At 50.9% G+C, this 19,120-nt stretch overlaps 9 protein-coding genes across 9 annotated transcripts; 6 read left to right on the top strand and 3 right to left on the bottom strand.

Annotated features, from left to right (window-relative positions):
* Window positions 1–241: 241 nt before the first annotated feature.
* Window positions 242–2,459, top strand: BGW36DRAFT_435586 (uncharacterized protein; the record flags this gene model as incomplete). The annotated part of the gene is made up of 5 exons (XM_046221422.1): window positions 242–464; window positions 501–833; window positions 891–1,061; window positions 1,118–1,701; window positions 1,759–2,459. The coding sequence occupies 5 exons, from the start codon at window positions 242–244 to the stop codon at window positions 1,993–1,995; spliced, it is 1,548 nt and encodes a 515-aa protein (XP_046078292.1). The 3' UTR covers window positions 1,996–2,459.
* Window positions 2,460–2,697: 238 nt separating this feature from the next.
* On the bottom strand, window positions 2,698–3,541 carry BGW36DRAFT_354068 (short chain dehydrogenase/reductase; the record flags this gene model as incomplete). The annotated part of the gene is made up of 2 exons (XM_046213493.1): window positions 2,698–3,425; window positions 3,514–3,541. 2 exons carry the CDS (start codon window positions 3,539–3,541, stop codon window positions 2,698–2,700), a joined length of 756 nt encoding a protein of 251 aa, XP_046078293.1.
* A 539-nt stretch (window positions 3,542–4,080) lies between these two features.
* BGW36DRAFT_16656 (uncharacterized protein) lies at window positions 4,081–4,835 on the top strand. The gene has a single exon (XM_046209611.1). It carries the CDS (start codon window positions 4,290–4,292, stop codon window positions 4,770–4,772), a length of 483 nt encoding a protein of 160 aa, XP_046078294.1. The 5' UTR covers window positions 4,081–4,289; the 3' UTR covers window positions 4,773–4,835.
* A 63-nt stretch (window positions 4,836–4,898) lies between these two features.
* Window positions 4,899–6,271, bottom strand: BGW36DRAFT_422217 (hydroxymethylglutaryl-CoA lyase; the record flags this gene model as incomplete). The annotated part of the gene is made up of 3 exons (XM_046219669.1): window positions 4,899–5,720; window positions 5,778–6,188; window positions 6,251–6,271. 3 exons carry the CDS (start codon window positions 6,269–6,271, stop codon window positions 4,899–4,901), a joined length of 1,254 nt encoding a protein of 417 aa, XP_046078295.1.
* A 79-nt stretch (window positions 6,272–6,350) lies between these two features.
* Window positions 6,351–7,685, top strand: BGW36DRAFT_285176 (putative diphthamide synthesis protein-domain-containing protein; the record flags this gene model as incomplete). Its single annotated transcript, XM_046210296.1, has 2 exons — window positions 6,351–6,477; window positions 6,538–7,685. 2 exons carry the CDS (start codon window positions 6,351–6,353, stop codon window positions 7,683–7,685), a joined length of 1,275 nt encoding a protein of 424 aa, XP_046078296.1.
* A 122-nt stretch (window positions 7,686–7,807) lies between these two features.
* BGW36DRAFT_16669 (Bromodomain-containing protein) lies at window positions 7,808–10,827 on the bottom strand. Its single transcript, XM_046209612.1, has one exon. It carries the CDS (start codon window positions 10,689–10,691, stop codon window positions 7,929–7,931), a length of 2,763 nt encoding a protein of 920 aa, XP_046078297.1. The 5' UTR covers window positions 10,692–10,827; the 3' UTR covers window positions 7,808–7,928.
* Window positions 10,828–11,829: 1,002 nt separating this feature from the next.
* Window positions 11,830–12,897, top strand: BGW36DRAFT_16686 (uncharacterized protein). Its single transcript, XM_046209613.1, has 4 exons — window positions 11,830–12,265; window positions 12,365–12,454; window positions 12,568–12,725; window positions 12,798–12,897. The coding sequence occupies exons 1-4, from the start codon at window positions 12,216–12,218 to the stop codon at window positions 12,872–12,874; spliced, it is 375 nt and encodes a 124-aa protein (XP_046078298.1). The 5' UTR covers window positions 11,830–12,215; the 3' UTR covers window positions 12,875–12,897.
* Window positions 12,898–13,602: 705 nt separating this feature from the next.
* Window positions 13,603–17,535, top strand: BGW36DRAFT_367990 (Six-hairpin glycosidase-like protein). Its single transcript, XM_046214938.1, has 9 exons — window positions 13,603–13,891; window positions 14,055–14,077; window positions 14,126–14,243; window positions 14,288–14,387; window positions 14,444–15,689; window positions 15,722–15,889; window positions 15,935–16,031; window positions 16,079–16,864; window positions 16,921–17,535. The coding sequence occupies exons 1-9, from the start codon at window positions 13,764–13,766 to the stop codon at window positions 17,288–17,290; spliced, it is 3,036 nt and encodes a 1,011-aa protein (XP_046078299.1). The 5' UTR covers window positions 13,603–13,763; the 3' UTR covers window positions 17,291–17,535.
* Window positions 17,536–17,660: 125 nt separating this feature from the next.
* On the top strand, window positions 17,661–18,929 carry BGW36DRAFT_457088 (putative ATP synthase oligomycin sensitivity conferral protein). The gene is made up of 4 exons (XM_046221951.1): window positions 17,661–17,929; window positions 18,032–18,349; window positions 18,419–18,508; window positions 18,579–18,929. Exons 1-4 carry the CDS (start codon window positions 17,762–17,764, stop codon window positions 18,690–18,692), a joined length of 690 nt encoding a protein of 229 aa, XP_046078300.1. The 5' UTR covers window positions 17,661–17,761; the 3' UTR covers window positions 18,693–18,929.
* The last annotated feature ends 191 nt before the right edge of the window (window positions 18,930–19,120 follow it).

Here is a 19,120-nt window from a genome sequence, read left to right on the forward strand (position 1 = left end):
ATGATGAGGCTCCAATTTCCATTGTTATGGAGCTGTCCAATAGCAAGAGCGCTATTCCGCAAGCTTACGCCGTGAAGGGCAAAATGGGGCCGAGAGATGACTACATATGCCACTAACCCGCCACTCAAAGACGCCCATTTCCGTGCATGTCGGAGTTCCCACCTTGACATTTAAGAAGCATCCATCCCCCATCTACTAACGTAATGAATGGTAGGACTTCTTGTGCGATCCCGTCCCGCAGATGAAGGCTCCAAGGGCATGTTGGCAATGCCGCCAATCGAAACGCAAATGCTCCAGCCGTGGGCCCTGCGAGCCCTGTGTCCCATGCCAGCGAAGGCACCTACAGTGTGGGCTTGAACCTGCGGGAGCGCGATATGGAACAAGTCATCGTCCAGCTGAGAACTCGTTGTCTTCGAAACTAGAGCAGGCCGGCCAACTGGAGTCCGTGGGCTCCGATGACCAGGGTCGGACGCATCATCACACCTCCAGCCATAGGGCAGACTTGGCTCCGCATCTGGCAATACACCTTGTTGAGCTTTACCTCGAGGAGATTCATGATCGAACCCAGAGTATCTTCCATGCGGCGACACTGAGGGTCAAAGTGAAGCACGACGATATAAGCAGTGCTCTGCTGTATGCCATTTGTGCCCTGGGATCCAAGTTCTGGGCGGATCCTGAGAGGCGCGACCTCGAACCGCGTCTCACAGAAGCGGCCAAACGCTTTTTACAAGCCGACCTAGAGAATATATGCGTTGAAAATATACAGACCTGTATTATACTAGCAAACTTGAGTGCTGGGAACGGTCAGACTCAATCTCAGGCACTCTATCTTCGTAAGTAATCTCACTTACAAGCATTCCGCGACTGAACCAAGTTCTCAACCCAGTTAGGCATTGCCAGCAGCATGGCCGAGATCCTGCACCTCGACTCGCCTCATCCCGACGCTCCAATCATTGAGCGGGAGATTTCACGGAAGATATGGTGGTCACTGTACTTTGCAGACCGCTTGTGTTTCTCGGGACTCGGTCTCCGTTGTCGAGTTGAGGATGTTGACGATCAGAGTACCTTGCCTATGGATGAACTCACATTACGCTCTCTACCCCCGATGTCGGGCAAGGCTCGAACATTACGTGGAAGCCCGGCATATGGGCCCAATTGGTCAAGCTGGGTCGTCACCTTGTGCCAATCCAAGACCTCAACCGCCGCATTGCGACCGGGGTCAAGGATACCAGCAAAGTTGACCTTGAGATGGAGAACCTCAAGCACGAACTGGAGGCGTGGAGTCGGCAGCTTCCACCAGAGATGCAGATGTCGATTCAGAACCTAATCAGACAAGAGCAAAATGGTATCGGTGGAGCTTTCGTTACGCTACATCTCACCTATCACCACTTCTCAACTCTGCTTTACTTTCGCTTCCTCGAGGGCCGGCAGTGCTCATCGGCGGACGGTTCCGGGTATATCGCTCTGTGCAAACACCACGCCTCATCTTTCAGCAGCCTACTTCACTTGTCTCGCCAGATAAAGGGTTGCAGAGCCAACTGCCCCACCATTGCCCACATGACAGCAGTGTCCTCTTCCGTCTTGGTACATAGCCTTCTCTTCGGTGGACCAGAGGACCTTCACACGGCTCGTCAAGAGCTCAAGACAAACTTTGAGGCGCTGATAGATCTTCAATATTACTGGCCCGCTACGGAAGCAATGGTGACCGCGACCCCTGTCTCAATATCACTTATCTCCTAGCTGACTGGTCTCTTGTAGATTAACCGTTTGATGGCATTTCAAAGCCTCTGCCTCCTTTCCACAGAGTCTCACAAGCTAGATGGATGGATGGTAAGGTACCTGCTGGAGCATTCTCTCGCCCTAGAAGAGCGCAATCTGCCGATCAAGACTTCGAATGCGGATATGGAATCAGAGAGTATGATATCCAAAACTCGAGATCTACAGAAGACGGGGCGGTATACGGATTTACAGTCTTTGGCAGATAAGAATGGCTAAGTCGAGATTGCCCATGTCGTGGGCAATTCATCACGGATGAGGGAATTACCAGACCACCGAGGCCGGAATATGTTAGTGCATTTTACCTCTGATTGGTTGGTACGCTCATCTTATGAATGTGTCATATCTCGATCCACATCTACAGTAAACTTCCAGCCCCCGTTACATTTAATATTCCAACTTGATCCTATCATTTCCTGGAACTGCCCGGTGCGTTTTCTTTAGTGAACTGGCCTAGAAGTTTGATCACATGTGTGAAGGATCAGTCGATAATAAGGCATCAATATTACTAGTGTCTATTCGCGAGGAAACCGGACGTAAAATGTTGAAGAAACATAGTATACAAACCACATATGAGATCTATTGTATATATCAGTTCTGTACAGCTATGTAGCATTAGACCTCAACTACATCAAGCCTAAGACGATATACAACTCTTGACCACTTTCATGTAGCGTTTTTTTTAATGTTTAAATGGTCGACTAAAATATCGAGCTGGATGCACATATTTCTACACCTGTTTTTCAATATTATAGAGACACGGCCAAAGACCTAATGAAATTCTCAACTTTCAATGTTAACACGGGATATATGCCAAATTGTGACTTGGCTGTGTATTCTTTCTTAACTGGCCGCATTTCTGCACGCTGGGCACCCAATCCGTCAGAGAGTGACACCTTAGTCATACCTTACTATTTAATATTACCAAGGACAAACACCACTCGTGGTAATCAGGCCCTGCGCGTCACCGTCACGCTCCCCTCGCAAAATACTGAGGAGAAGCCGTGCAGAGCTCGCAGGATCACCAGCTCGACCCCCTCCAGAGCGGGCTTCTTCACTGGTGCCGCGCAAGTTGGACACCACGAAACCGGGGCACATGATACGAACTTTGAGAGGCGTATCTTTCACCTCTAGCTGTTCATGCATCGCAATCATATTCAGCGCTGTCTTGCTAGCCCGATATGCATTGGTGCCAGCCGTGGTGGTACGCAAGTACGAGTCCGGGTTGACAATACTGGTCAGTGAACTTGTCACACTGCCGATATAAACTGAGTAAGGGGCCGGTGAAGCAAGGAGCAAGGAGCGGAAAGCAGCAGAAACAAGGACAGGACCAAGCACGTTGGTAGCAAAAGTCTCATGAAACTTGGTCACCAGATCGGTGTCTCTGTTTTCAATGCCAGCATTGTTGATTAGCACATCCAGACGCCCGAACTTTTGCTTCACGGCGGATGCAGCAGTTTGAATGGAGGTTTGGTTTGTGACGTCTAATTCCAGCGCTGTTAGGCCATTTGCGCCATGGCCAGAGGTCTCAATCTCAGATATGGCTGACTCGACTTTGCTGAGAGTTCGGCCAGCTAGGAGGACATGGAAGCCCTCTGGAGCAGCGGCCAGTTCCTTGGCGATTGCAAAACCGATTCCTGAGTTTGCGCCTGTAGTGTAATGATTCGAGATAAGCCAAAGGGAAGAGAAGGGCATACCTAGGCGTAATAAAACGCTATAGAGGATTAGATAACTCACCAGTGATTAGAGCAATCCTGGAAGCCATCGCGTTACTCGTTATCACGATTCTAAAAGAGTCAAGCCTTAAAAGAATTTCCTAGGTAGAGGAGATTGGCCGACGACAGTGAGCATTACATAGGTACATATATCGGAGGGTTATATAGCAATTCGCACCATGTCATTTGTTCGACAATAAGACACGCCTTCAGTAGAGTCTGGAGCGGCTCGCTCCTTCTTCACGCCTATCTCCACGTGCCTCGACTCGCCACAGGCGGGCTTAACGGAGATTGTGCTCACACCCGAACGAAAGAAATTCGGCGTACTGCTTGCTAACTGCGTCCAGGAATCTTATTCGATCTCATCCGATCGACTGGATGAGACTTAACAGTTGACTAATAAGCTCGAGGTTAACTACTTTGTAATCAAGTCGGTCCAGACTCTAGACAACATAAGACCCTAGGGTTAGGGTTATTAGGGTTATGAGATAGAATTCCATGATGGAGATGTCACATGATTCCTGAGGGGTTTCAATCTACGATCTGACTGATAAAGTATGCGAGTAAATGTGAATACTTTAATAATATTATTCAATGATTTATATTATAATCCATGATATCATCATTGATCATTAAATTTCAATTTCAATCACTAGAGTCTCCTAATCCGGCTAGTGACGCATCGCAAGATTGACTTAGCCTACTCGCCGCCGAACTACTTCTTCTCTCATCAATCAGTCAATATAATATCTGCAACAGCCATAAACCCACCAAAAAAGATCGCCAAACACGGAAAATATGTCACTCTTCTCACGAACATTACGCACCACCGCCACCGCCCTCTCCTACCGCCCTCTCCTCACAGCCCCTCGCCACAGCTTGCCCTCGTATAACCGACATCTAGCCGACAAACCAGCCTTCGGGGACGGCCCAGCGCCGCCGCGTCTGCCAAAAGAAGAGCAAGAAATTTTCGAAGAACTACAGCGACAATCAACCGGCGCATTCAGTACGCCGCGATCAGCACCTCCAAAAATCAATCAATCGCCTGATTCGCAGCCACAGACCGTCGCAAGCACTACACAAAGCGAGAGCAAAAGGGCAAGCGCGGGCAGTATAACGCAAGGCGAGGAGTTGCATCCGGATATGCGGCAGGGCGTGAAGCCAGAGTTTGACGGGGAGAAAAATCCGAAGACTGGCGAGATAGGCGGGCCGAAGAATGAGCCGTTGCGTTGGGGGCATCAGGGGGATTGGAGTTATAATGGTCGCGTGACGGATTTCTGATATAATAGATTGAAATGTGGTAGAAGGAAAGAAAGAATTGTTAGATTGATAGATACTATGTACATTACTTTTGCGCCACTATGATGCTATACAGCAGTTAGATGTTTGGTGTGATTGTTTCGTAGATCAAGGACATGTCTTCTCCCCCGCGATACGTGCGAGAGTGGCTTTGCCTGCCCTGCTGTCATTCGCACGGCCAAGCTCGTCGCTAATCCAGGACCCAATCCTAGCCATCTCTTCGAGGTCAATGCCCGTATGCATACCCAGGCTGTGGAGGGTGTGGACCAAGTCTTCAGTCGCGACGTTACCCGTGGCGCCCTTGGAATAGGGACAACCACCTAGCCCACCCACGCTGCTGTCGAAAATGCGGATTCCGTGCTCCAACCCAACAATAGTATTCACCAACGCCTGTCCATAGGTATCATGGAAATGAAGTGCGAGATCACTATTAGCAATCCCCGCAGCAGTCAAAGTCCGCAAAAGCTCCAGCGTGCGTGGCGCCGTGCCCATGCCCGTGGTGTCCGCCACAGATACCTCATCCGCGCCCATTTCCAACAACGTCGCCGTGATTTCAGCAACTTTCAGAGGCGACACATCCGGGCCTTCGTACGGACAGCCCAATGCAACAGAGACGTACCCGCGAACACGAATATCTTTTTCCTTAGCCAATGCTACAATCGGCCTAACTCGCTCAATCGATTCGGCAATCGTACAGTTCGTATTCGCTTTTGAAAACGCTTCGGTAGCGGCTGCAAAAAGCGATATTTCTGTTGTTGTAGTAGCTTCGGAGTCGCTATTGGCTCCAGCCGCGGCACTCTCCGCTTCCATGAGCTTCACTAAGTTCTCTAGGCCCTTGATGTTCGGGACGAGGTAGTTGTATGAAATCTGGTTTCCGGATTGGGGAGGCGTTCGGAGGAGATGCTGGAGGATTTCGGATGTGCTTGCCATCTAGAAATAGTCACGCCGGTCAGCTGCAATACCAGGCAGAAGGCGGATTTGGTGTACCTGTGGCACCCATTTTGCAGGCACGAAAGAGCCGGCTTCGATTGTCGTCACACCGGTCTTTGCGAGTCTCTCGATTAGCTCGATCTTGGTTTTGAGTGATATGGACTTTTTCTCGTTCTGGAGACCATCTCGTGGGCCAACTTCGACGACGCGAACGTGGTCCGCAGTTAACCGAGCCTCAGTCGAGAAGCTGCGAGTAGTTCGGGGACGAACGGCGCGGAGGGTGCGAGGGAGAAGGCGTGGAAGGGAGGACTGATACATTGTGGCAGTCGCTTGGGAGAGGTGTGAAATGGGCAGTCCTGTCAAGGCATGTCCGTGTGGAGGACAGTTGTGCAAGACAGTCGAGGGGAGAGAGAGAGGATGGAGAGGAAATGCGGAGAGCGCTAGCCAGAGTAGGCGCGGCGGCGTCGGCTTATCGACAGTATCGTCACCCCACCTTCTTAATTCTTAGGGTTGGCTTTGTGGAAACTCACGATCTCGTCTACATCTTGCATCTAGCACTAATGCGCCGCCAATTTGATAATTTCTAGACATTGAGAATAACTCTTTTTATATTTTATAACTGAACACAAAATGGAGGACGTCGCAGCACCTCCCACCACGGCTCGCCAGCCGAAAAAAAGATTTGTCGGACGCCGCACCGCAGACGCCCAGACCCAAAATGAGCCTTCATCAAACAGCGACACAACTGTCCAAAAAGGTACTACACTGCGATTTCTTCTTATCAATATCAAAAGGAATATTCTAACCCACCAACCAGCAACCACCAGAAGACCCCCGCGGACACTCAACCACATCCCAGCCGAAATCTCCTCCAACCCCGACATCCTTGCAGCGATATCCCTCCTCCCAAAGAACTACTCATTCGAAATTCCCAAAACCATCCACCGCATCCGTAGCTCAGAAGCCAAACGCGTAGCCCTGCAATTCCCAGAGGGTCTGCTCATCTTCGCCACCACGATTTCCGACATCCTCACCGAATTCTGCCCTGGCATCGAGACGCTCATCATGGGCGACGTGACATACGGCGCCTGCTGCGTTGACGACTACACGGCGCGCGCGCTGGGCTGCGATCTTCTCGTGCACTACGCGCACAGCTGCCTGATCCCCGTCGACGTCACCAGCATAAAAACCCTCTATATCTTTGTCGACATCACTATCGACACCACACACCTCCTCGCCACGCTCGACCGCAACTTCCAACCGGGCAAAACCATCGCGACAGTCGGCACAATTCAGTTCAATGCGACGCTGCATGGCCTCAAACCGGTGCTCGAGCGTGCCGGCTTCAATGTCCTCATCCCCCAGATCATGCCGCTCTCAAAGGGGGAGATCCTAGGCTGCACATCCCCGAAACTGGACGAGAAGAATGTCGATATATTACTCTATCTCGGCGACGGGCGATTCCACCTTGAGTCGGCCATGATCCACAACCCTTCCATCCCCGCCTACCGGTACGATCCCTACTCCCGGGTCCTGTCCCGCGAGACGTATGAGCACGAGGAAATGCACACTCTGCGGCGCACAGCCATCAACTCAGCAAAATCAGCGCGCAAATGGGGGATAATCCTAGGCGCACTGGGACGACAGGGCAACCCGCATACAATGGCGCTAATCGAGCAGCAACTCCAAGCCCAAAACATCCCCTTTGTGAACTTACTCCTCAGCGAGATATTTCCGGGCAAACTGGCAGCTATGCCCGATGTCGAGTGTTGGGTGCAGGTGGCCTGTCCGAGGTTGAGTATTGATTGGGGGTATGCGTTCCCGCGCCCGTTGTTGACGCCGTATGAGGCGCTGGTTGCATTGGGGGGAAGGGAAGGGTGGGAGGATGGCGTTTATCCTATGGATTATTATGCCAAAGACGGTTTGGGACGGACAAGGCCGGGGCAGAGTGCGGTGCGGGCGTAGCAAGTTTTGGTTTTTCGGCGGGGATAGCATCAGAGGCGTTTACAGATAGACATGGGTATATTGATTTATTTTGAATAGCATGCATGTAGGTTGAAAATAGCAGACGGGGTGCGGACTAGTGCATAGACCTGCTGAAATTACATGACATGAGGCGTTGATAAATAAAAAGGCTTGGTATATCAATTGAACATTTAGAATCATAGTTCTAAAGATCTGAGATCCAGACTACCTCTGTTGCTGCATCTATTTCATCTCCCCATCCGTACTGTCCACGTTCTCACCACTATTCCCGCGCAGCGAAAACATATTCTTCCCACTCAAATCCTCCGCCGTGGTCCGTTCGGCCGCACGCCATTTGGTAACTGCATTCTCTACATCATCGCACATCTCGCGCGTGTCCCGCGTAATCCCGCCTTCATCAAGCTCCCACGGCTGCGAGCTTGAGCGCGAGTCGCTAGCCTTGCCAATTCGGAACGATGGACCAAACCCGCGTTCTTGGTCAGGTGCCGGGTTGAACATGACGGCGTTGGCGAACATGCGTATTAGCTCCTTTTCCAGCTGCGATGAGTTGACGATTGCTTTGGGCGGGATTAGATCGGCGGTTTTAGGCAACCAGGCGGCGTTTTTGGAAGGGGTGTTGGAGGAGGCAGGGTTGGGTGATTCGCCGTCGATGGGGGTGTTTACGGCTTCGGTGGCGGCGGCGACGGCTTTGTTGCCTTGGTTTAGCGCTGAGCGGATGGTTTTGAGGTCCTGGGGTCGGTAGATTAGGTCCTTGTAACCCGGCGCTTCTCGTTCGGTTAGGGGTTTGCCGAAGATGGAGGCGTGTTTGTGAGCGGATACATCGTTCATGAGCGGTGCGCCGGTTCGTGTGAAGTTGCGCGTGCAATAGATTAGTTGGGAGGCAGAAGGACGACCGAGTGCGGGTTGGATGTTGTCTGTGTCTAGGGATTCGCTAACACCGCGTTTTCGTTTTGGGCGGCCTCTACCTTGGCTGCCCTCGTCACTTCGCCCAATTACAGTTGATTTTCGTTGCATTCCTATCCTCGTCTCCATTTCAGTGTCATCCGAAATGCCAGCGGGAGTCGCCGGTGCCTCGTCTTTGATTTTCCGTGACGCAGGTACTTCGGCAACGTCCTCATCTCGAGAGGCTCCAGATCTTGCCCTAGCTCTGGTCGATGTAGTGCTACCGGCTCGTTTTGCCTTGGAAGCTGCTACCGCCCTTTCATTCTTTGCTTCTACTTTCTCTAGGTCAAGGGGTGGAACGCTTCGTTTCCTGCCACGACGAGGCTTTTCACCTTCTGCTTGACCGCGCTTCCCTCGCTCATGTTCTTTAGCCGTAGGTTCGGGAAGTCCGATTGGTGACGGTGCTCTGTCGCTGATCGGACTGACATCGGCAGGATTAGGTCGTGGCGGAGATCCAGGTGTTTCCGGGATATTGATGCTCAAGCCTGGAGTGCGTTTCCACGGTGTCAGGGACCCAACTGTATCCATAGACGGACGGGGTGGTTTTTGTTTGACGCCTGTATGAAAAGACGGAGTTCCTGGAAGCGGGGTCTGTGGAGGGACCTGTGCAAGGTCTGGAATAGGAGTGATTGGGGATGCGCCGTGAATTGGAGCTGGGACCAGCTTTCCAGCACTAGACTGGGCAAATTGTGCTTGCTGAGGGATCATAGAGTTTTGCGCCATTTGTAGGCCATGTGGAGGACCATGAGGAGTGCCGTGTGGAATGGGTGCATGAATAGTACCAGCTGGGTAAGGAAGCTGAGCATGAGGCGACCACTGCTGAAATTGCTGCTGCCCTGGCGGAATGTTCGGGGCGATTGGAGTACCAGTAGGAACAGGGGCTATTTGGCGCGCGCTCGGCGGAGGAATATGGCGTTGAGTCGGAGTAGCCGGTAAGCTCGGCCCTTGGTGTGCTTGAAAGACAATAGTTGATCCTGGAGGAAGAGCCGGCTGGTTACGGCTCGGCGTAGGTCCTGAACGTGACGGCGTTTGCGACGGTGGTCGAGTCGATTGGGGAGGCGGCGGGACCTTAACTTCGATTTTTTGCTGTACATGCGGATGTTGAGCTGGTGGCTGTGGCGCTAGAGGTTGTGCCTTTCCATTTAATGGCGCTGCTTTAGGGGTGGGCTTGGACGTAGGGACAGGATGAATATCAACAGGGCCTTCCCTGGGAGTTGGAACACGAGGTTGCAGTTGCGACAGGGGTGCGGTGGTTGGTGGAGCTGGTGCTGGTGCGACTGGAGGTGTTTCTTGCTGTTTGACTACCTCTGGTTTTGATGGAGGAACAGGTTCTTGCGCCTTGGTGGGAGGAACGGGTGGTACATCTGACTTTGCAGCATGCGTCGGAATGGAGATAGGTTCCTGCTGTCGTTGGCCCTCCTGACGAACATTGGCAGCCACGGGTGTAGGTGTCGCCTTGGGCTTAACATCTGATTTCTCATCGACCTGGATTTCATCACCGCTCGGAGTAGCTACAGCTTTTGCAGGACCTGGCAATACTTCTTTTGCAGCGGTCGGTTCAGCAGGCTTTTCAAGCTCTTCCTTCTGCAGCCTATCAATCTCCTCCCGAATTTCCCTGTATCTCTTCTCTTCATCTCGAATTTCCTTGGTCACTCTATCTTTATACCGAGCATAGAGCTGGGTGACCAGTCCCGGTAGGATTGTCGCATTTGCTTGCTGAGCCGTAACGGCGCTTGCATTGCCACTCGTAATCTTGCGTTTCTTTGAGTTCGTATTGGCAGCATCTTGGGCATGGCCGTTGGGTTCAGCACTACCAATACTAGAATTCCCGTCAACCCCTTCCTTCAGCAAAGTCGTGTAGAGGTCCTCTAGAGCTTCGGGGCTCAGACGGCTCGTATCAAAGGCATCATTTTCCTTCACAAACTGATTTTTGCACAGGGTATCCGATATGGCGGAAAAGTTAACGGGCTGGCTGGCGAGCGAGGCAAGACATTGGAAGAAGAGAAGAGATTCAAAAGGCGTGTAAGCCGACAGCGGCGGCATTCCTTGCCTGTCGGAACGGCTCGATATTATGGGAGCCACGATGAGGATTGAAGCGAAGCTGTTGAATATTGATTAATATTTGCAGACATGCATAGCGAGTGCGAATAGCTTCAACACGAGTCTAGCGCGCAGGGAGCCGGGCCGACCGTCGAATGCGAGTGGACGCGCACTAGGTACGGAGGACGCGACGGGGGCTCAGCGCTGGCCGGGAGTGATCCAGCGACTGTACTTGATGGGAAGTCGGCTTGATTTGATGGACGGCGGTAGTGAGCTCAATGTGGCATCATCTTGTACCAAGCAAAAGTAACTTGGTAGGCGAAAAATTGGTCTGGGAAGGGAGCGACCGGCTCGGCGAATGGCAGCCGCCAGGGCACGTGATCCGTCTTGTCTTTGTTGTAACCTTTGCTATGCAACATCTTAGATATTCGTGTATATTCGGTACAATCTAATTACCTCTAATAGTTTTATGTCCTGCCGATCTACTGTCGCCGCCAACCAGCTAGTCGGTAACAACATCGCCTCGGCAGAGTCTCCGTGATTCTACATTCTAATTACAAGTACGGATAGGATAGTATGAGCTGCGATCATGATGTACGGACGGATAGTCGGGTCTGTGAGTCTCCCCCTTAAACCGACGACGGGTCCAGCACGAGCCTTCAGGCGCCACTGCGTCCACTGTCAACTTGTCTGCACAGTGCCCTACCTCCTGAATCCACTAGCCTGCCCCTTACTACCAGGCTACCCCTATTGAAGTCCAAATTGGTAGTGATTGACAGCGTCATTCCATCGCCTCCGCAAGGTAATAATGTCAACAGTGCATAGGCAAGCCTTGCGGCCGTTCAATAGCATGACTCCATCAGTAGCCTGCAATGTAGACAACAATCAGATGAACAGCAGTCGAGAATAATATAAAGCAACAAATCCCGACAATATGATCCAATGCCGATAGTCTGATACTCCCTGGTGGACCCCCGTGTCGCGCGCTGGTTTGCTGGTTTGCGGATCAAGCGCCAATCTCTTGTCCTGTCCCGCAATTATTTACCTTCAAAGACGCCAGGGCCACCCACCCATCCTCCTCCTGGCCGTAACACGCCTGTCACAGCGACTGTCACTATTTCTCCGTGCGTGGAGGGCACACAGAAGAAGAGTTTCCTCCTATAGATATCTGATTGCGATTCTCGCTCGACTAATAATCATAATACCTGCAATATACTGCTGCAGTGCCTCTGGTGATCGGGTCAACTGTCAATAAGCTGGTCACCCCGCCTGACAGCCTCGCCCCCTCAGCCTCATCTCCCAACAGCTTCAACACAGCGATTTCGATCTCGGAAACTGCCGCAGCCTGTGCGACCGGCAGATTCCACTACAGACGGCCTCGTTCGTCAGTCAACCGAGGCGCAGCACAGCGCAGTGCGATCGTGAGCGTTATCAACCCGGCTGGCTGCTGTTCTGGCGATAGAGCATACCGGATTGAAACTCTTCAACACATACCACAAATCGCCAAGGAAACGGCACGTCATAACCATGTCGGACACGGAGCAGGAATGGAAGCCCAATCCTCGCCGGCCTCAGTCGTATGTTGCTTATATTATATCCCCTCCGTCACATCCTGTCCTGTCTAGTCCAGTCTTCAATACTGTGTTCCCACTGACAGCTAACCTCGTTGCAACTAGAACCATGGCCCAGGCATTCTCTCTCGCGCTTGATAATGCATTCATGCTTGACAGTGATGTCGACCATCTCACACAGTCTATTGAACAGAAGTAAGTGCGATGATCTATGATCTGTCCACGACGAACGACACCGCCCACAAAAACGCACACAATCGCCACGGACACATCGCAGCCGAGAGAGATGCTGACTTGTCGCCACGCAGAAAACAGATGATGACCATCCAAGCCCGAGAGCTGGAAGCTCTACAGGCCAAGATCCGCGAGGCCGAGGAGCGGCTGAACAGGGACAAGAGCGACGAGCAGCCATCGTCGCAAGCCAACGGCCGAGGCGGAAGCTCCTCTGCAGACCAGGAAGGACGAGGTGAGACCGAGCTGGCAGGGCCCCAATCTCCCACATCGTCGGCCCTCTCCGACGGCCATTCATCTGATCAAGGCTCTACAGATTCCGCTGCCACTTCTCACGACTTGGATGTGGGAGAGGACCACGGCAAGGCAAAGGAGACGTCATGAGCGGGAGCTACATATATTAATTCTGAGTTGGACCCATCTGTTTTTTCTACTCCGACTCGTGCATTCTGGGCGATATGTTTCTTTTTTGTTTGTTGATAGTTCTTGTACAGCATGGCTTGGTAGCGTAGGAGAGGCTTTTTTTGACGTGGTGTGATACTGTCAAGCTCTCCGCCGTTGTGTTATGAAAGCAACGGCTAGCATCGACTGTTGAACGGCCGTTGGCTATGACGCCGCCTATGTCTCGACTTTGAATACATTTAGCCATCGTCACTGTCTTGTCGCAATCCCCATGGCGAAGGAGCTCCAGGAGTCGGGCAGGCCCTATTATTTCCTCCGCATCTTCGTTTACATCTCTTACATATGTAGCTGGTCGAGACACCGCATTCGCTTATCTCCTATGTTGCTGCACTTGTCAATGGACATTCCGGAATATCAATTGATATTTGATTTAGTAATTGTAGCACATCCCGATTACTAATATGTATATACCGAATAGTCCCATGCGGCCGCATGCGATACGATGTCTTGGGCAGCAATAGCAGCATGCAGGATGCAGTTTGCATATATAGTAAGTAGTAGAGCAGCCGGAAAGTTGCATTCGGAAAGCCGCTGCAGCGCCATTCGACCCGTCTAGACTGCAAAATCAAGGAACTCTGGGCGGGTCCCTGCTTTATCGATAAGCCGCGCTTCCCTCTCCTGCCGGCGCCGCTGACTACATCGCGCAGCTTCTTTAAAAGCTTTTCTAGAGCTATCAACTATCCCATTTCTATCCTCTATTCTCTATTTCTTTACCTGTGTGCTTGCCAGCTACACAGCTCCCCCGCTGTGCTGTCTGCCGTCTATTGCTGTGCGCTGTGCTACTGTGCTGTCAATCGACTACCCCGCCAGCATGGTGATCGTCGACGACCACGAATACCTGTCGGAGGAGGAGAGGAGGCTGCAGGAGGATCGCACGCGAGTCCGGTACTGGAAGAAATGGGGTCCCTATGTCGCCGAAAGACAATGGGCGACTGGTGCGTCTTCTCTCCATACTGCAATAGCTGATACTGCACCCGCGCTGCAGTCAATGGCGTCATACATTCCGAGTTCTTGCTGACCATACCACCAAACAGTGCGGGAGGACTACTCGTAAGTCAATGCGTGCGAACATTTCAATGTTTTTAAGCTAATTGAATGACAGGGAAAATGGCGATGCATGGAGTCGTGCGTTACCCGGATTCTTGGTTTGAAGTAATTGCTGATCTGCTGTAGACTTTTCGCATGACCACTCTCGCTCGCGAGCTTATCGATGGGGCGAGGATGGTATAGCCGGGGTCTGTGACAGTCATGGTCAGCTTAATATTGGGTTTTCCTTTTGGAATGAGAAAGAGTACGTATGTCATTGGTTCCTAGAGATGACGCTGATTTCGGTAGTGATTTTTTGAAGGAAAGGCTGTTTGGTCTTTCGAACCCGCAGGGAAACCATGGCGAGAGTATCAAGGAGTGTCATTTCCATCTGGATAATACGCCTACGGTGCGTTCCCAATTTCCACTGTTAACGGTATTGGGGACGTTGTTAATATTTTATAGCACTCTTACATGAAGTACCTATACAAGTACCCCCAGAAGAAGTTCCCCTACCAGGATCTCATTGACGAGAACGCCCGTCGGGGAAAGAAAGACCATGAATACCAGATTCTCGACACTGGTGTCTTCGCCGAGAACCGTTACTGGGATATCTTCATCGAGACTGCCAAAGAAGGAGACGATGAAGAGGAGCTGTCTTTCCGAGTCATTGCTTACAACAGAGGACCCGAGCCAGCACCGTTGCACATTGTTCCACAAGTCTGGTACAGAAATACCTGGGCCTGGGGCTGGGAGGATAAGGAGAAGAAGCCTCTGATCCAACAGGCAACCCCCCTGCTAGTCAAATCTTCGCATCATCGTCTCGGCGATCGCTACGTGCGTCTCTCGCCATCGCCGCCGTTTAATGGCGGGGACGACGATATTCAACCCCGTCTGCTCTTCACTGAAAATGACTCGAATAATGAAACCTTGTGGGGGACCAAGAATGATCAGCCTTATGTCAAGGATGCATTCCACCGATATATCGTTGACGAGGAGAAAGACGCTGTCAATCCAGAAAACGAGGGAACTAAATTTGCAGCTTGGTATGCTTTTGATGAGGGAGATGGTGTTCCGCCAGGCGAGTGCGTTGTCGTGCGCTTCCGATTCTCTAGGAAAAATGAGGAATATGTCAACGAAGAGGAGCTCGACGATGTAATTGACAAGCGCAAGGACGAAGCAGATGACTTTTACTACCGAATCAGCCCTCTGCCTATTGCTGATGACCTTAGGAACATTCAAAGACAAGCCCTGTCGGGCATGTTGTGGACCAAGCAGTACTACCACTTTATCTGGGACCAGTGGGCCAACGGTGATCCAAACACAGTCCCTCCTCCTCCAGGCCGAAAGAACGTTCGCAACCAGCAATGGAGACATATGTATCTAGATGACATACTGTCAATGCCTGATTCCTGGGAATACCCATTCTTTGCAGCATGGGACACCGCTTTTCACTGTATCCCGCTCTCCATGGTCGACCCCGACTTTGCTAAGAAGCAGCTCGATCTGCTGACCAGAGAATGGTACATGCACCCCAATGGTCAACTGCCAGCCTACGAGTGGAACTTTGGCGACGTGAACCCGCCTGTGCATGCCTGGGCTGTCTTTCGCACGTTCAAGATCGAGCGGAAAATGTACGGTCGTCAGGATCTCGACTTTCTGGAGCGTGTTTTTCAAAAGTTGCTTCTGAACTTTACGTGGTGGGTTAATCGTAAGGATGCAGACGGGAAGAATGTGTTCGAGGGGGCTTCCTGGGTCTAGATAATATCGGTCTTTTCAACCGCTCCGAGCCGCTGCCTACCGGTGGTGTGCTGGAGCAGGCTGATAGTACCGGCTGGATGGCTTTTTACTGTCTCAATATGTTGAATATTGCTCTTGAACTTGCCAAACACCGCCGTACCTACGAAGATAGTAAGTCATGACCAGCTTTTTGAGAGACTTTACTGACAATATCAGTTGCATCGAAATTCTTCGAGCACTTCATTTTGATCAGTGATGCCATGACATTCAGAAACAAGGACGGAGAAGCTTCTCTCTGGAATGAAGAGGACTGGTAAGTTCATTAATTTATCCTTGATGAGGTAATGCTGACTCTTGAAGCTTCTACTATGATGCCATCTCACATGGAGGTCCTTGGACACAGCAACTCCCAGTGCGCTCGCTAGTCGGGTTGATCCCATTGTACGCGGTACTCACTCTCGAACCTGAAATCATCAACAAATTCCCCTCATTCAGACGCCGACTGAACTGGTTCATTGATAACAAAACCGACGTCGCCGAGCGTAATATTGCCAGCATGCGTCGACGCGGTAAAGATGACCGTCTCCTCCTTGCTCTTGTCAGCAGAGATCGTCTCGAGAAGATCCTCCGACGAATGCTAGACGAGACCGAGTTTCTTTCTGACCACGGCATCCGATCTCTCTCCAAATACCATGAAAAGAACCCGTACTCAATGCATGTCAATGGCCAGGAGTTCAAAGTTGGCTACGTTCCGGGCGATTCGGACAGCGGGTTGTTTGGTGGAAACAGTAATTGGCGTGGCCCGATCTGGATCTGTGTGAATTTCTTACTGATTGAATCTTTGCTCCGCTTTTATATGTTCTATGGTGATTCGCTCAAGGTCGAGTGTCCTACTGGTTCGGGAGATTACATGCATCTAGGACATGTTGCAGAGGAGCTGCAACATCGCTTGCAGCATCTGTATGCTAGGGATTATGATGGCCGACGTGCAATCAACAATGGGAACGACCTCCTTGACTTTGACAAGCACTGGAAGGATTACCTGTGGTTCTACGAATTCTTCGACGCCGACACTGGGCGAGGATTGGGAGCGACTCATCAGTGTGGATGGACGGGACTTCTCGCCAAAATCATCCACGATACAGGGTATTCCTTTCCCCTTCTCTCTGTCACTTTCGTTGTGTCACAACTAACATTTCCAGCCTGAACTGCCGCCTTCCCCAAACCCCGCGCACCCCATCTACTGCCGCAGCGCATTACTTCGACGACATCTTCTCTCGCTCCACCAAACCGACGCGGCCCTCCGAAAGCCGACTACTCCGGCGCTCATCAACGAGTCGCTCAATCGGAAACCGCAGTGACTTTGAAACGGTGCTGAATGGGGACGCAGAAGAGAGCGAAGACGGCGCGCAGTCTTATGACGCCTCTGCAGCTCCAACCCACGAGACCAATGTGCATTTTAACAACTACGTTACGGACCAACTCAACCGCGTGCGGAGCCGCACGTCGCTTGCTGCCTATGAAGATGAATTCGAGGCGCAGCTAGATGCAAACGGTACAAATGGGCATTAAACAGTATACTATTGGTCTTAATTATAAAGGGATGGTATATACAATATACACTAGTATATAGAAAAGATGGCTGCAAATTTGTGATGTCTAGTAGACGGGGATATTATCGAATCTATATTTAGGTGATTTAATGGAGTTGGCAAGAAATTGATGAAGCTGCTATCCAATAATACACTTTAGTGCAAATTAACGTTTTTCACACCACTCCCACTGTCATCAACCAGTGCATGAATCACTGTATCAATTGGAGAAGTATGAAAATCTTGGCGAAAAGCATAACCTGCGGCAACTTTCGGGTGCCGCCCTGATCACGTGACCCCCAATGCGAACCGCCAAAGAACTTCGGGATGCCAACCAGCGAACTCCTCACCAAGCTTCCTTGAACCGCAAGACGCCATTGCCGGCTCGCCTTGTTTTTTTCTACTTTGCATTTGTTTCTATTCTCATTAGGAACGGTCTTCAATTCTCACAATGCTGTCCTCTCGCGTCGCCCGCGCCGGCCTGCGTGCCTCCTCCAACTTCCAACTCTCCCGATCGGCCTTTGCAACTGGCTTGAGGAGTTACGCTGCTGCTGCTGCGCCAGACACGCGCCCTCCTGTTGCTTTGTACGGCGTTGATGGCACTTATGCCAGTGCTCTGGTACACCTTCCTCCCCTTGGCTTGCACAATTGCAGAATACCCAACCATCCCAAACCGACCGACCGACCGACCACCACACTAACCCTCTCTCTAAATTTCTAGTTCACCGCGTCCGCCAAAACCTCGTCTCTCGACCAAGTCGCCAAAGCACTCGCCCAACTCGGCGAAGTATTCCAGCGAGACCCCAAACTCACCACGATCCTGAACGCGCCTACCCTCAGCGTCGGCGATAAGAAACAGATCGTGCAGGAATTGCAGAAAGTCGCGGGAGGAGCCGACAAGGGCGAGATTCTGAAGAACTTCCTTAATACCCTTGCGGAGAACAATCGATTGGGGCTGTTGGAGGGTGTGGTTGAGAAGTTTGAGACGTTGATTAGTGCGCACAAGGGTGAGATTGAGTTGAATATTACCAGTGCTCAGGTATGTCCACCAAAAAGAAAAATAATAAGGAGAGGGAGGGCAAGGCTAATGAGGTTATGGGTTGTGTAGGAACTTGATACCAAGACTATCCAACGCATTGAGAAGGCTGTGGCCAAGTCTGAGTTCAGCCAGGGCAAGAAACTCAAGGTTGTCCCCAAGGTATGTCTATGTCCCTCAGATAATACATACACCACGTGTAGCAAAGATGCTGATGCTGATTTTTTCTCAGGTCAACCCCGATGTCGTCGGCGGTCTGATCGTCGAAGTTGGTGGCCGCACTATCGACCTCAGCGTCTCGACCAAGATCAACCGCCTGAACAAGGCCCTCACCGATGCACTGTAAATTAGCCTAGCAGAAGATTTTATGGTACACATATCATCCACCAAAAAGTACTCGAACAACATTCATATCGAAGAGAATACTATACTTTGATATGGATTGATTGATGTACTACATGTATTGCATCGTGTATTTTTTTTTCTTTCTGTCGGATTTTTAGATTATTGTTAGCAGAATCGACATATTTCCTTTGTATATACTATACACACTACATTCAATATAGCTATTGATGTTAGTTGATATCTCGTAATTCAGTAGAATTGTATAATACACCCTAATACTACATATGTGAACCATAATGCCCATCCTAGTCCTACAGAAACGGATATCCCGTGGATAAGATCGTATTCAAGTCGAAAATCGAAATAGAAAATAGAAAATACAAGCCCAATATGCCTAACGCCAAACTCGAATTATTTATGCAATCAACC

This window comes from Talaromyces proteolyticus, assembly GCF_021365285.1.
Source record: "Talaromyces proteolyticus strain PMI_201 chromosome Unknown BGW36scaffold_1, whole genome shotgun sequence".
Lineage (NCBI taxonomy): Eukaryota > Fungi > Ascomycota > Eurotiomycetes > Eurotiales > Trichocomaceae > Talaromyces > Talaromyces proteolyticus.

Coding starts and splice junctions, on each gene's coding strand:
- BGW36DRAFT_16656 (XM_046209611.1), top strand. CDS start 4,290: ATGTCACTCTTCTCACGAACATTACGCACCACCGCCACCGCCCTCTCC.
- BGW36DRAFT_16669 (XM_046209612.1), bottom strand. CDS start 10,691: ATGCCGCCGCTGTCGGCTTACACGCCTTTTGAATCTCTTCTCTTCTTC.
- BGW36DRAFT_16686 (XM_046209613.1), top strand. CDS start 12,216: ATGTCGGACACGGAGCAGGAATGGAAGCCCAATCCTCGCCGGCCTCAG. Junction 12,266..12,364: donor AATCCTCGCCGGCCTCAGTC/GTATGTTGCTTA, acceptor CGTTGCAACTAG/AACCATGGCCCAGGCATTCT. Junction 12,726..12,797: donor TGCAGACCAGGAAGGACGAG/GTGAGACCGAGC, acceptor CATCTGATCAAG/GCTCTACAGATTCCGCTGCC.
- BGW36DRAFT_367990 (XM_046214938.1), top strand. CDS start 13,764: ATGGTGATCGTCGACGACCACGAATACCTGTCGGAGGAGGAGAGGAGG. Junction 15,890..15,934: donor CCGCCGTACCTACGAAGATA/GTAAGTCATGAC, acceptor TGACAATATCAG/TTGCATCGAAATTCTTCGAG. Junction 16,032..16,078: donor CTCTGGAATGAAGAGGACTG/GTAAGTTCATTA, acceptor TGACTCTTGAAG/CTTCTACTATGATGCCATCT.
- BGW36DRAFT_457088 (XM_046221951.1), top strand. CDS start 17,762: ATGCTGTCCTCTCGCGTCGCCCGCGCCGGCCTGCGTGCCTCCTCCAAC. Junction 17,930..18,031: donor GCACTTATGCCAGTGCTCTG/GTACACCTTCCT, acceptor CTAAATTTCTAG/TTCACCGCGTCCGCCAAAAC. Junction 18,509..18,578: donor AACTCAAGGTTGTCCCCAAG/GTATGTCTATGT, acceptor ATTTTTTCTCAG/GTCAACCCCGATGTCGTCGG.